The sequence below is a fragment of the Nanorana parkeri genome, unplaced genomic scaffold, assembly GCF_000935625.1.
Source record: "Nanorana parkeri isolate BGI_ZX_2015 unplaced genomic scaffold, ASM93562v1 scaffold153, whole genome shotgun sequence".
NCBI classification, from domain to species: Eukaryota; Metazoa; Chordata; class Amphibia; order Anura; family Dicroglossidae; genus Nanorana; species Nanorana parkeri.
The window spans coordinates 580,632-594,971 of NW_017306421.1; the positions used below are offsets into that span (position 1 = coordinate 580,632).

Genomic DNA, 14,340 nt, shown 5'->3' on the forward strand with positions numbered 1-14,340 from the left:
AAATAGTTTACTGTGGAGCACCCCAATAGAAAGACACCCCAAAATGTACCAGTCCAGAAAGCATAACTATGATGTCCATGTTACAGCTCAAACTATACATATCCACAATTTGGGAATCATCTTTTGAAGCCCAATATGTAAAGCCACAGGCATTGATACCCCACGTCTATTACCACGGAGCACCTCAGTACAAGGACACCCCCCATAGATCTTCATTAAAGAAAGCATAACTAACAGCAGATAACAATTGACCTTCAACTGATGTTAAACTGCTGCATCCTGAAGCAGAACACATTTTATATACAATATATATAAAAAATCATGTGTCCTGATGAGTCCTGCAACATCTGTTTTGGCTGCTGATGGGTTGAAGGTGGCAAAAATTCTGTGTAATAAAATGTTAGGAGGCTTTACACTGACAGCCAATGTAACGGAGGTATTCACACTGACCACAAATGTAAAGGAGGCATATACACCGACTGCCAATGTAACAGAGTTATTCACACTGACCACCAATGTAAAGGAGGTATAAACACTGATCAGCAATGTAACAGAGGTATTCACACTGACCAGCAATGTAACAGAGGCATATACACTGACCAGCAATGTAATGGAGGTTTTCTCACTAACCGCCAATGTAATGGAGGTATTCTCACTGACAGCCAATGTAATGAAAATATTCGCACTGACCGCCAATGTAACAAAAGTATTCAAAACTAACCACCAATATAACAGAGGTATTCTCACTGACCATCAATGTAGCAAAAGTATTCACACTGACCGCCAATGTAACAGAGGTATTTACACTGAGCGCCAATATAACAGAGGTATTCTCACTGACCACCAATGCAACAAAGGTATTCACACTGAACGCTAATGTAACAAAAGTATTTACATTGACCGCCAATGTAGCAAAAGTGTTCACACTGACCGCCAATGTAACAAAAGTATTCACACTGACTGCCAATGTAACAAAAGTATTCACACTGACTGCCAATGTAACAAAAGTATTCACACTGACTGCCAATGTAACAAAAGTATTCACACTGACTGCCAATGTAACAAAAGTATTCACACTGACCGCCAATATTACGGAGGTATATACCATACATCAGGGGCGCCCACAATTTTTCATCTGGAGATCTACTTTTCAAATGATGAGCTCTACCAACGAAAAAACACCTGCATTCAGGGGCGGGAGGGGGCATCGCGGTGCATTGAAGTAAATGGCACCGGAGCCAGAAACCGCAGGCAGGCCCCTCGCCCATAGTGTGATCGCCTGCACCCAGAACCCAGGCACATTAGTGCCTGCGTTCCAGTTAAATGCAATCCGGAAAAATGCTGCAAGCACTATTTTTGCAGATCGCACTGGACTGGAATGCAGGCACTAATGTGTCTGCGTTCCGGGTGCGGGCGATCGCACTGTGGATGGGGGGCATGGCTGCGGTGCCATTGACTTCAATACAACGCCACACCCCCTCTGGCCCCTGAACGCAGGGAGTCTGCTGGCTTACATTCCAGTGCGCCCTAGAGGCCTGTCCTTCCGCAGTGCTCGTGTGGCTGACGTTGCACATGGGGTGAGGTGTCCCGCCCCTTTCCATCTGCAGTGTCTGACCCATTCAGCTGGCAGCCGCACGAGCACCGCGGGAGCATAGCCGCAGCCAACTCCTTAGGGTTTGTGGTAATGTTTTGGCCTACTTGTGTTTAATAACAGGAATGTCCTTTTGTTCATTTTCAATGTTCATGCTTTCCTCTGTGCTGTTGATAATGTAAAAAGTTTTAAAATTTTTTAGAAAATGAACAAAGAAACAGTGTATCCTCCACTACCTGAAATAAACAGCCTGGCATGCAGGCTGGTAATCCTTTAGCAAGGGAGTGGTGTGCGTGCAGCACACATGCTCTTCAGCATTGGGGGATTGCTTTGAGATGGCCCCCCCAAAAAACATGGGCCCACCTGAAACCATAGCCAGATGTTTACTGGCAGCATGCTGTTCGGTGTCCCCAGTGCCCAAAAGGGGGGTATTAGTAAGGGGGGGGGGCTCATGTTCCACCTACCTGCCCCTCAGTGCAGAAACTATGACAGTGCTGAAACAGGAGTTTAAGCAGTGAGGAGGGAGCATTATGTTCCTCCTTTCTTTGTCCTGCCAGCTCTGAATCAAGGGGACCCCCCTTCAAACCCCAACAAATGCTGAAAGGCAAGTGGGATAGTATCAACATAGCAGAGGGGCTGCATGCTCCCTGGTCCCTTGCTAATGGGGATAACAGCCTACATGCTTGGCATGCTGGGCTGGTTAGCTCATAGAAGGGGGAAACTGTGTTTTTTATTTCCATTTTTCTACAGTAAAAATAAATTAAACACAAATAATTAACCATGGGAATAGTTTGAATAATGTGCACAGTGAAAAATGGCCGAACGCTGGGTGAATTGTAGAGCTAATCTATGTTCACGGAGTGATGAATAGGATAATTAATACAGCAAAATACTTTCACAAGAACAGCTGTTGGATAATTCTGTTTGCAATGGATGAAAACCACTGTGTTAAATATAGGGGTTGTGGAAAATTAAATCTTGGACTAAAGAAATGGGAAGAATATAGTGCAAATTTTGGGTGGGTCTTTTCTCAAAACATTGATCAATACACCCCTTTGTACTTTTATAGAACATCATTTTTTTATACCCATAAATATTTCTAAAAGGAGAAGAGGGAATATGTAGCATCGTATTTAGCTAGTTTACTTGCTGTAAGTTTCTTTTCTTTCACTGTGGTTGCCTCTAACTTGACAGTTCTATGTCATAAATGTTCTGAATAAATAACCAATTACAACACATATGTGGGCTGGTTAAAGCATAATCTTATAGATCAAAGGTAGATATTCTTGTATTCACGTAAAATAGACACTATCCTGAAAATCCAAATGTAATTGTTATATAGCACTATTTGTTTTTATTATTCATTGTAAAACAGGTCACTCATTAGTACTGAATAGCATTCATCTGTTGGTATGTGCTGCACCATGTAACCTCTATAAAATGTTACCAGGTTCAAAACTATACCTAATAAAAATTAACAATATCCTACAATAAATGCTGTGATAATTATCCCCTATTCTACCAAACTTACTATGGGGCAAAGGACATATTTTGACAAAAATGTTTTATAGCTCAATATTGATAATGTGTAACCTCAGCTGTCATGGAGAGTGATGAAGACTGAACTCTGTAATCTAGAGGCGGGTCAGGGCACAGGTCACAGGAAGACCAAACTTTTATAAAGTGACCTGAGTGCTAAAACCATTCTTTCTTTAGTTATCTTGAACCATCAAAGAACCATGAACCTGTGGAAGATCGTAGGTGGTGTATTTGGTGGATGTTTAATACTGGCCATTGGATTACTCATTGGTCACTTTGGTATCTCAAAAACTCCTTCCTGGGCCAAAGAGCTTTCCAAAGATGTAGATGAAAAGTTTATTAGCGAGTTTATGAAAGAAGTCGATAATAAGAGAATAGAAGAAAATTTGAGGTGAGTAAAAAAATGATCAATGAATAGAATAAGTCTCTCTTTAAAGCATAATTCCAGCCTTTTTTTTAAAAAAGAGTGAGGAAGGTTTAGAATATCTGTGAGAATTTTAGTGCTATCTGTGTCCCGATAAGGGGGTGATTTCCCTCAATTTCTCTCCAGGTGACAGGTATCAGATTAAGCAGGGAGAGAAGAGAAGTCTCTATTGAGACACTGGAAGTATTTTAAATCTTACAAAAGTATCCTCATTGTGGACACTGGCAGCAGTAAAAAGTTTAATGGTGTCCTTGATAACAGTAATAAACTGACAGGGGTTTTAATCTTTCCTCACTCTATTCAAAACTGATTAAAGTGTATGTCCAGCCAGAACTTTTTTTCTTAGTTTTAGATAGCGTGTGGAAAGATTAAAACCCCTGTCAGCTTATAACTGCTATCCAGGACACCGTTAGAGAGATTTATGCTCACTTTCTGACCTACTGACAAAGTTTTACCAGTCAGGAAGTGAGGGGAGCTCTCAAACAGCAATATAAGTAAAAATATAAGTAACAGCAGAAATAAAAATGATTTTCTTTAGTAGGGTAGGGAAGGCTAGATTTTTATTTCTGTGTCCCAGATGCGGATTTTCCCACACTTCCTCTTTGGTAAAACTGCTATCAGCAGGACAGGTATTGGGGGTAAATCTCTCTCTAATAGGACACCCGGATAAAAAGAGCAGGAAGTTCTATTTCTTCTGCACTCTATTAAAAAGTAGAAAAAAAGCTGTTGACTTGACATAGACCTTAAAGTCCATCTCCACCTTTGCACGTGATTCACATTTATTGTGATAATGTAGAGGTGCAGTAATGTTGTACACGTGTGCACATTTTCATGACTCACATTGCAGGATTTACTATTTTTTTTATAAACTTTTAGGCTTGAATTTTACATGTTTAAAATTTTCTCCACACGAAACTCAGTCTGACACGGGAGTCGGATTGTAAAGCAGGCTGTAAACAGCTGCCCTCCCTCCCTGTGATTCCATGTAACACGATCACTAAACACCAGCTCTGCCTTTGCACACAATGCACTGTCCTGGGGGGGGGGAGAGGGGTAATACTTATGAATGGGGGGAGAGGGATCAGAGAGAGCTTGGTTGTAATATACACAGATTGTTTGCAAAACACAGAAGCAGCTATTTCCATGGTGATATGAAGAGGACAGCTAACAAAAATTTAAGTTTCTGTGTTCATATACAGCAACTGCATATGCCTACTTCATGTACACTCGATGTTCATTGCTGGCATAGGTTTTTTTTTTTAAACCTCAGCAAAGGTGGAAATGGGCTTTAACGTTTATAATGCACTGTAGATCTCATGGAGAGAATGGCAGATGTCAAGAAATGTCCATGGCTCAAGCACATACACAGTGAAAGGTTTTTCTTCTCTCCATGGAGAAAAATAATTGCTAAATATTTAGAAGTTTTTCCGAAAAGGTTGTAAAATCTCTGCGTACTATGTTAATAATAACTGATGTTTGCAGGAAATAATAATTATCCCATATAAGTTAAAGTAGAAGTACAGCCAAAACTTATTTTTAGTTTGAGTGTGGAAGGGTCAGAACCCCACTGTCAGGTTTATAGTGCAGTCTATGTCCCTGTTAAGGATATTCAACCTCTTTGTTTGTTCTGGTGCCTTGTCAAAGGCAATTTAACTTGTCAGAGGACATTTCTCATTCTACGCAAAACTAAATAAAAAAAGTTTTAATAAAGCTGGCCGTACACTCAGCATTTTCTTTAACTGGCGGGGTGCTGTCAGGGCCACACATTGCTGACTTGGATGAAATTCAAGCAGTGTATGGCCATCAAGGGACGCTTGATTAAAAATTCTGCGACTTATATGGGCTTTCTAAGGGTTCCGTAATTAAAGCTGGCCATGTGCGGCTCAGATTTTAGCTGATCCCTGTTAAATGGGCTGTGGGTGGCCCTGTCACCACTATCCACCTCCACAAATATCAACTGAAAAACTGAAGGAGCTGGGTGGAAATTGTCAGCTGAACTGTGACTGCAGCCAGTTAGCTGCAGTCACTGCACAGGTATTTTTTTATATAGCCACGGGAGGTGCAAGGGAAATTCCTTCATCCACCCTTTTTAGCGTCAACGGGTGAATCAAGTGATTTCTCAGCCCGTGGGGCTAAGCCAGAAAAATCCTAAGGTGCATAGCCAGCTCAAAAGTGTTAATGAAGATGTAGACTTTTGCTGATAAGATAAGAAGATTCGTTGTATAAGCAAGTTAACTGATAAGATTTAAAAAAAAAAAAACAGACCTTGCCCGCAAACTGTTATTGGATTTAATATTTAAAGGAAACGTATAGTATATTTTCAGTACTTAAAGTAGGTTTTTATGTGACTTTTACATTTTACATTTATGCACTTCTATATTTTTGTTAAAATACTAAATATAACCAAGCCACTACAAGATTAAGCAACAGAGTGAGCAAACAAAGCCAAAAGTTGTTTTTTTGTTGCATTGGATAGAGTTGGAACGGTCACTTTTAATTTCACTTTGTGCTCCCCTATAAAGAGATTCCCCATTCATTTCTGTGCCAGTGACAAATTGCAAACAGGAAAGGAAGACAGAAGAAATGTCCTAGATTTACACAGTGAGCGGTATCTTTATTTAGTAGAGTAGGGGAGGGTTGCTGTCTGTGTCACTGTTTGAGATTTTTTCTGCCCTTCGAATATCCTATAATTAATCTAAAGGGTTTCATAACAGGGAAGGAGGGAAAATCTGCCCATGGAGGACACAGACAGCTTAAAAAAATGTATGGCATGTATGGTGAAGTTTTATAGTCTCAATCAAGTTTTTAGTGCAGCCCGTATCCAGATGTAAGTAAAAGGAAAATTTCCCCAAAGAAGATACAGACATGAGTAAAACCTGACAGAAGTTCTATCCCTCCCTTACCCTATCCAAAACTAAAACCACAATCTCACGTTTAGATAGCTAATTTGTATTGAGATTGTAGTCCATCATGGGAACCAGCTTGAAACGGTGTCTACTTTACAACATACACAGGGACCATGGGGAACAAAAGTAGCCACCCTCCAGAAGGAAGGACAGTGTCAGCACCAATTCAGAGATGATTTGAGGATCTACAGCTGAGCGGTTTGGGGTTGTTAATAAATTAAATACTTGACTGGATTTTTAATATTTACTCATTTTAAGTTGAGTAATATCAGCTTTAGTCAACCGTGCTACAATTTGGAAACTTCTGTTGGAATCTCACTTTGTTTGAAGCGGACCTTTACCCTCTTTCACTAAAAATCACAGCAGCACCCAGCTCTGCGTGATGATTTTAAATGATATTACATTCATTAGTTAAACAAACATGTTTTTCATGTACTTACAAATAGAGTTCATCTACCTCCTGGTCCAGTTCCGGCACAAATGATGTATTGTGCCCAAGCATTGCATCCTGGGAGGGTTACATCAGCAGACCATTGCTGGGAAATCTCATCTGTAATGTCATGAGTTCTCAGGGAAATACATTTTTCTCCCCTGGGATGATGTGCATGGTCACATGTCCTAGTCACATGTGCCAGAGTTCCAGGAAGTAGAAGGAAAGCTAGTAACCTGCCCTTAGTTAAAATGGCCACTGTCAGAAGACTGGGGATAAAAAGAGGAATAAGGTATGCAAAAAATAAAGAGCCGGCAATTATCTAGAAGTATTTGTTTGGATGCCAGCTGCCACACCATGTGTTTCTTGTTTCCCGGACACCCTGCTCACTTAGCCAGCCACCTCTGCAGCATGGTTTCCTGAAACTCCCAGGGTGCACCTATGCAGGCTGCATTTTATGCTGACTGCGAAGGGTGCTGATGAGAGGAAGAGGTCAGCAGGTCTGATGTTAGTCCTTTTTTTTAATCTCGTACATCAATGCCTAGCAACCCAGAATGCAGACACATGCGATGCAGAAACCTGAGGATGGACCTCTGGGTTGTACTTGCCCCCTGGGCTAAAAGTTGCCAGTCAGCCCCTGGCCAGAAGGCAGCTGTCAATCATTTTGTGACTAACTGAACTTGCTGTGCACATGGGAATGATGGGAGCCCTAGGGGTGGAATGACTGGCGTAGAAAATCAGGCATGATATTGGCAGGTACAATGACAAACAGAAATGTGTCATTAATGGCACCCCCACCGCCTCTCCATCTACCTTTTATTGCATGTTTTGGACCTCATACTTCAGGCCCACCTGAGGATTCTCTAGTCCTCCAGTGGGCCAGTCTACCATTGGGTGTAGACTAGAATATATAAATTACTTAGACAAGTTCTTTGTCCTCCCATGGGCCAGTCTACCCTGGGTGTAGAGACAAGACACATAGCACTTCTGCGCCAAACGTGATTATTTTTTCATTATTGCTGTTCATTTTCCTCTGCTAATAAATCTTTTTTTCTTAAAAGATAAACTTGTATAAATCAGTAAAACATGTTATAGAATTGACCTAAAAATGTATATATTTTTAAAATCAGAAATGTTACTTTATTGAAACAAACAAATAACCCCGTAAAACAAATAGAGATGTATCATGCATATGCTCATCAATAAGAATTATGTGTGCAATACATATGTAATGATAAAAGGGTAATTTATGTAAAAGGAAATAATAGAACTCAGTTATGAGCTATAATAAAAGTGAAACAATGTGGCTAAGGAAACCTTGGCTTAACAAGTATTACTGACAAACATATACTAGAATTGTGAAGTGTTTTTTCCTCTAGGTATCTCCTGCAACCATACACTAGAGTTAGTGAGATAATCTTATATGCTAATAAATACATAATAACAACACAATATTTCACTGTGTGTTATTCTTTTACCTTTGAATGTATAGTAACACATGCCAGGGATAATAATATACAGCTTGTCATAACCAGAATAAAATGGATTGCATTTCAGTATGTCTGGTTTAGGCGTTGGGGAAAAGTTAATTGTTTAATTTGTAACATACATATTAAGAGATCCTTATTAAAATGCAGACGATAACATGCTCTGAATTACTTTGAGACACCTGTCACATATATTTGAAACTTTATGAGGCAAATCCTTTTAGTAACTTTTATGAGGAACAGGTGATGTTCGTAAACCATATACCTTTAGTAAGGGTAGACTGTAGCCAGAATTTAGTTAATGGTTTGTGCACCAGGAACATATTTTTCCATTAACAGATGCATCTTAATATCTAGGAGACATGCCCTGGGATCTAGGACAACTATGGTACCCATATTGTTGAACAAAACACAGAAAATCCCCAGCTCACCTGCCAGCTAGCCTGCAACCAAACAAATTGCCCTGTCAACAGTATGCGTTAAAATCAGAGGTTTTAGTTGCACAAACTTTTGGCCAAAAATATGTAGAAGCCACACCGCCGCGCCAAGGCACCTCTGCAAGGTGTAGTCCTAACTCTATGTATATGAGTCTCCAAGTGTGAGCATATTAATGCAGTCGATAAAATGCATGCAGGTGTACCAGGAGGTAGCCAACTCCTCCTCACAAGGTGCAGGGACACACTGGAGGCCCAGCAACCAAACATGCACGCTGGGACCCCAGTGCGTCCTCTCAACCAAAAATAGTCAAACTAGAAAAAAAATGGTACCTGCGTGAATCTATAACTAGCCTTTATGGCAGGGTGCACATTGGGAAGGCTTACAACAATACAAAACACAGAAAATCCCCAGCTCACCTGCCAGCTAGCCTGCAACCAAACAAATAGCCCGGTCAACAGTATGCGTTAAAATCAGAGGTTTTAGTTGCACAAACTTTTGGCCAAAAATATGTAGAAGCCACACCGCCGCGCCAAGGCACCTCTGAAAGGTGTGGTCCTAACTCTATGTATATGAGTCTCCAAGTGTGAGCATATTAATGTTGTTGGGTCAGACAGGTCTAAAGGGGAGGCAGAGTTTATCATGTGCAGCTAGGAAAGAGCAAGCAGGTTATGCATGCGCAAAATAAAAATGCACATAAGATATGAGTCCATGGGCCCCATGTGCTATTGGCTGGACCACTGACCCAATGGACTATTGGCTGGACCACTGGCCATTGATTGCACAGTTCGCTCTAATTTTTACTTCATGATAAAAATTGTCTCTTTCTTTGAAAATGTGGTGTACAAAAGCCGCTCAGTGTGTATTGAGTATGCACGATCTCAGGCGTTTTTCTGTGAAATATTAAACTAGAATTTTTAGTGATTAAAACCTGGCTGGTCTCTCAGTCAGAAAATGTGGCCCAGTAAGGGTGTCCTACTAAAAGTGCTTATATACTGGGTCAGGGCAACATTTTGATAGCTTTTGGTTGTGAAATAACACGCTCTAATTTTGAATTCTTAAATAAAAAAACATCAGTGGTCTCTTGCTCTCAAACTGTGGCCTACTAAAGTTGCTTACATAGTGTAAATTGAATCTGTACAATATTTCTGGCTGTTTTCTGTGAAATAATACACTTTTTTTCATTGATCATATTATTTTATTTATATTATTATAGTTATCATTTTTATGCATAATTGAAATTATACATTTTTGCTTTGAGTTAATTAGATTTCATCAGGCAGTTGTTGCTGACAGTCTGCTCAAGAGCTGTTTTTTTTAATCCCAGCACCTCACATCATTCTTTATCAAGAGACAAAAAATTCTAAAAACAGTGTGCATTTGACATGTGCAAATGCTAACGATTAGTTTCCGACGAAATTAAACAAAACCAAAAACGTTTTAATTTGTTTCATCAAACAAATCAAATTATTATGCTATTTTGGCATCAGGGACAACGAACCTCTGAATCCGAAAACGGAAATGTAAAGATGGCGGCACACATGTGCAGAATGAGCTGGTGGCCAATATGGCCGCTGCACATTATTAAACAAATTATTATGTGCCCGAATACATTATTAATATATACAAGCTTAAATTCATTTGTTATTTTGGATTTGGACGAACCGTCGAATCAACAGAATTTTCGTTGATTTACAGGTTCGTCCAAATCCGAATGCACAAGCCTAGTGTGCATTCAAAACACCACACACCCACACCACAGGTTATTAAAATGCAACTTCTCAGTCACAAATCCCCCCACTGCAATGAAGGTCCTCTTATACATGGCAAGTGCAGTAGGGCAGGCTATTACCTCAAGTGCATATTGAGCCACATCCAGCCAGTGGTCCAGACTGGTCACCCAATAGTTTATGTATTATGATCACTTGACATGATTTACTTGACCAGAGCAGAGATGGCTTTACAAGGAAAATGTAACTCAAAACATGCAAAAATTGAAAATTAAAATTAGAAATAAATGTGAATTTGTTAATATTGTTAAAAAATAAATAACATTAAAAAAATATTGACAGGTGGAAAAAATTAGTGTTCGGCCCTCAGCACTGTCAAAGGTCATGTTACTGCCAATTCCGTTTTGTTTCAGAGACCATTGGCTTCTCACTACAAGAATAAGAAGCCTTAAGTTGGTTCTCTCTGTGTTTATAAAAAAAACTTTTTTAGCATTAGAGACATTCTTTACCTTGTAGGCAACACCTCTGCAAGGGCAAAGAACCTAGTTTGCAATTTTTGCATAGGGACAAGGTGGTGTATAGGAAAAGGGCTTTTTGTTAAGGAAGTACCCAGGTTGCTTTGCCAACCCTGCCCATGTTTTCTTCTCCAGGGCAGGAACGGCCCTCAAGTAAAAAAAACAAACAAACATGAAAAAATTAAAACTATAAATAGAAATGTAAATCTGTACAAACTGTAAAAAACAACAACTTTGGCATGGCAATCTGTGGCATTGAAAAGAATAATAGTGAAGGCTGCCCCCAGCCCCTGCTACTCCTTGATAGGAGGCACACCTAACAACTGCCTATTGAGTAGTGTCCAATGCTGAGTGATGCAAACACTTGGGAGGAAGTAGTGCAGGTGAGGCCATTCTGCCCCCCAAGTGCATCCCCTAGTAACAATACCAACAGACTCTGCAGCCAAAATTGTGACAAATATGTCAAAGTGCACAGAAGACTAGGGGATGAATTGATACAACTTTGGGAAATAAATAAATAAATAAATAAATGTATTTAAATATGTAAATAAACATGAATAAATATGAATATCTTGCTCCATATTCTCCAAGTGAAAAACAAATGGAGAAAAACCCAAGAGTGCACATAAAAAGAGATAATACAAAAAATAAGAAGTAACACAATACAATGCATAAAGCATGAAATCCTAGACCATACATTTTAAATAAAAAAGAAACTGGGCACAAGATTTAGGAGCAAAGATCAAATATTAAACATCAACTGATGAACTCTAGATTGGAAGTGGTCTCATGCCTCAGCTCCTGGTTTGCATCCAGAGGAGAACTTTCTCTTAATAGGACAGTGCAGGTTCCATTCACCATTTGCAGTTTCTATTTGCAGGCTTCATAAAGCATCAAATACTTGATTTGTGGATCTCAAAGACATCTGTTTGCTTAATTGAACTTAGACCTCTTTTTCTTTTACTTTGATGGAAAAAAACACTGACACACACATTGATAACACCAAGATTGCCCCAATCCCTAACAAGATGAAGGACAATGTATCTGTCTTTACAGAGAGCACTTGAAGCAAGACTGCTGTCAGGGATAAAGAGCAGACACCAAAGAAACCTTGAAGAAGAATTATGGGGTCAGTGCTTTTCATCATAGTTCTCCTAAGGGTCACGGGAGAACACAAACTAGCGTTCTCCCGTCACCCAAAGCTCAGTATACCACGAGCAACAGCTTGCGGTATACTGAGACGCCGCAGCCAGAACGAATCCCAACATTGATGTCGAGATCCACCCAGCTGCAAGATTGACAGCTGGCTCTGCCTATCCAGAGGCAGAGCCAGCTGTGCCCGCCCTGTCCCCCATCCGTTCCGCCAGTCAGCGCTGGAGGATTGGACAGGGGAGGGGGGAATCCCTGCAGGGAGCCGTGACAGTCACGGCTCTCTGCACGGATAGATCAAGAAGTGAGCGAGCGCCGCTATGTGTTCGCTCACTTCCCAATCTACTGAGCCGACCTGTGACAGTTTCATTGTTACAGGTCGGCTCAGATTATGAGGCTGAGTGAAAATCACTCGCCTCATAATTGTCCTTTAAGTCTTCGCCCTTCTTACTGGCATAGATCCCATATTCTAACTGGCAAAGCTTTGACCTAACACTAACCCTACCTGTAACCCTAACACTAAAGCTTAAATCCAAGCTGTGGATAGCCCTGTCGGCAGCACTCTGTTCAATAAAAGTCGATTTTTCAATTAACATTTGTCAAAGGAGCTGGGTTAAGCTGTGACAGCGATCATGCTGACCGAATCCAAGAGCCCAACATAATTTCACATCTACGCCGTGTAGTGTGGATGGCTGAATCGAGCAGTTTTTCCGGCTTAGCTCATGGGGCTGATCATGAAATAAGCTACAAATGTATGGCCAGTTTTACCCTGCCTTGCATACAGGTAGCCCTTTGTTTGCTTACTCTGCCTTCACCAGGATCCTCTGTGTTGAAGACCAACCCTCCTTGCTACTGCTTCATCAAATTAATTCCACTGATGGCTACTACTGTAAATAGTTTACTTCTTTTTTTCTCACTACTAGCACTGTAGAATATGCTGATGCTATATTAAAAGAACATACACATTATGAAATGTACACCGATCAACCGTAACATTATGACCACCTGCCTAATATTGAGTAGGTCCCCTTTTGCTGCCAAAACAGCCCTAATCCCGTCGAGGCATGGACTTCACTAGACTTCTGAAGGTATGCTGTGGTATCTGTCACCTGGTGGGGCCTCCATGGATTGGACTTGTTTTTCCAGCACATCCCGCAAATGCTCAATTGGCTTAAGATGTGGAGGATTTTGAGGCTAATTCAACACCTCAAACTTGTTGTGGTGTTACTCAAAACACTCTTCAACCTTTTATACTTCGCCTCTCAGTGGTCATAATGTTATGGCTTATTGGTGTGTGTGTATATATATATACATACATACACACACACACACACACACACACACACACACACACACACACAATGGCAATAGTTGTTTTTAAAAAGTTTGACAGGGGAAAGTAAAAGCACTTATTTGCAAGCATGGGAGATTATATTGGCGTAATACGTTTTACTTTTAGCTTTGGGGGACTTCATTCTGTTTTTTAGTTTCTTACTCTGTGTCTATATATATTAGTAATCACGTGTCTCTTCTCTCCAACAGGATACTCAGTATTTCCCCTCACATGGCCACAACAGCTGGGGATGAAGAAACAGTGAGGTTCATGCTCAGGCGCTGGAAGGATAGCAGTTCTGGTCTTGATGATGCTAAGGAGGAAAGATATGATGTCTATTTATCCTTTCCTGATGCAACAAAACCAAACAATGTGCAGATAGGTAAGTGACAGTCTGAACATTGGCATCATTTTGTCAGCAATCTCAGTCCATATTTAAAACCATCACCACTAAAAAAGAAGTACCATTTAACTGTAAAACAATGTAATTTAACCGTAAAACAATGTAATTTTTAGAGCAGAATTCATGCTGTGCTGTGTTTGATATATCAGTAATTTGTTGCATAAAATGTAATATGAGCAGACATACCAGAATACGTCTACATCCTTTTGCATCCTTTGATGGCCATATTCATTTAAATTTATAAAGTCATTTTGATAGTAGTATGTGTTATTTATTTGTCAGACCATCACAAGTATCCAGGGAAAAGAAAAATTGCTGTCATATGCATAGTAATTTTGCTTACTTGGTGAACCTTATGGTAACATAAAAGTTTCCTACCCTTATTGTTATATTGTAAC

General features: G+C 40.2%; 1 protein-coding gene across 1 annotated transcript in view; it reads left to right on the plus strand.

The window, feature by feature from the left end:
• Window positions 1-3,211: 3,211 nt before the first annotated feature.
• The window catches only part of NAALADL1 (N-acetylated alpha-linked acidic dipeptidase like 1), a 42,478-nt gene continuing 31,349 nt past the window's right edge, over window positions 3,212-14,340 (plus strand). Inside the window, exons 1-2 of the mRNA XM_018554311.1 lie at window positions 3,212-3,521; window positions 13,749-13,921. Coding sequence (XP_018409813.1) covers window positions 3,331-3,521; window positions 13,749-13,921 — 364 coding nt within the window. The 5' untranslated portion in view covers window positions 3,212-3,330. The remainder of the gene's footprint in view (window positions 3,522-13,748; window positions 13,922-14,340) is intronic.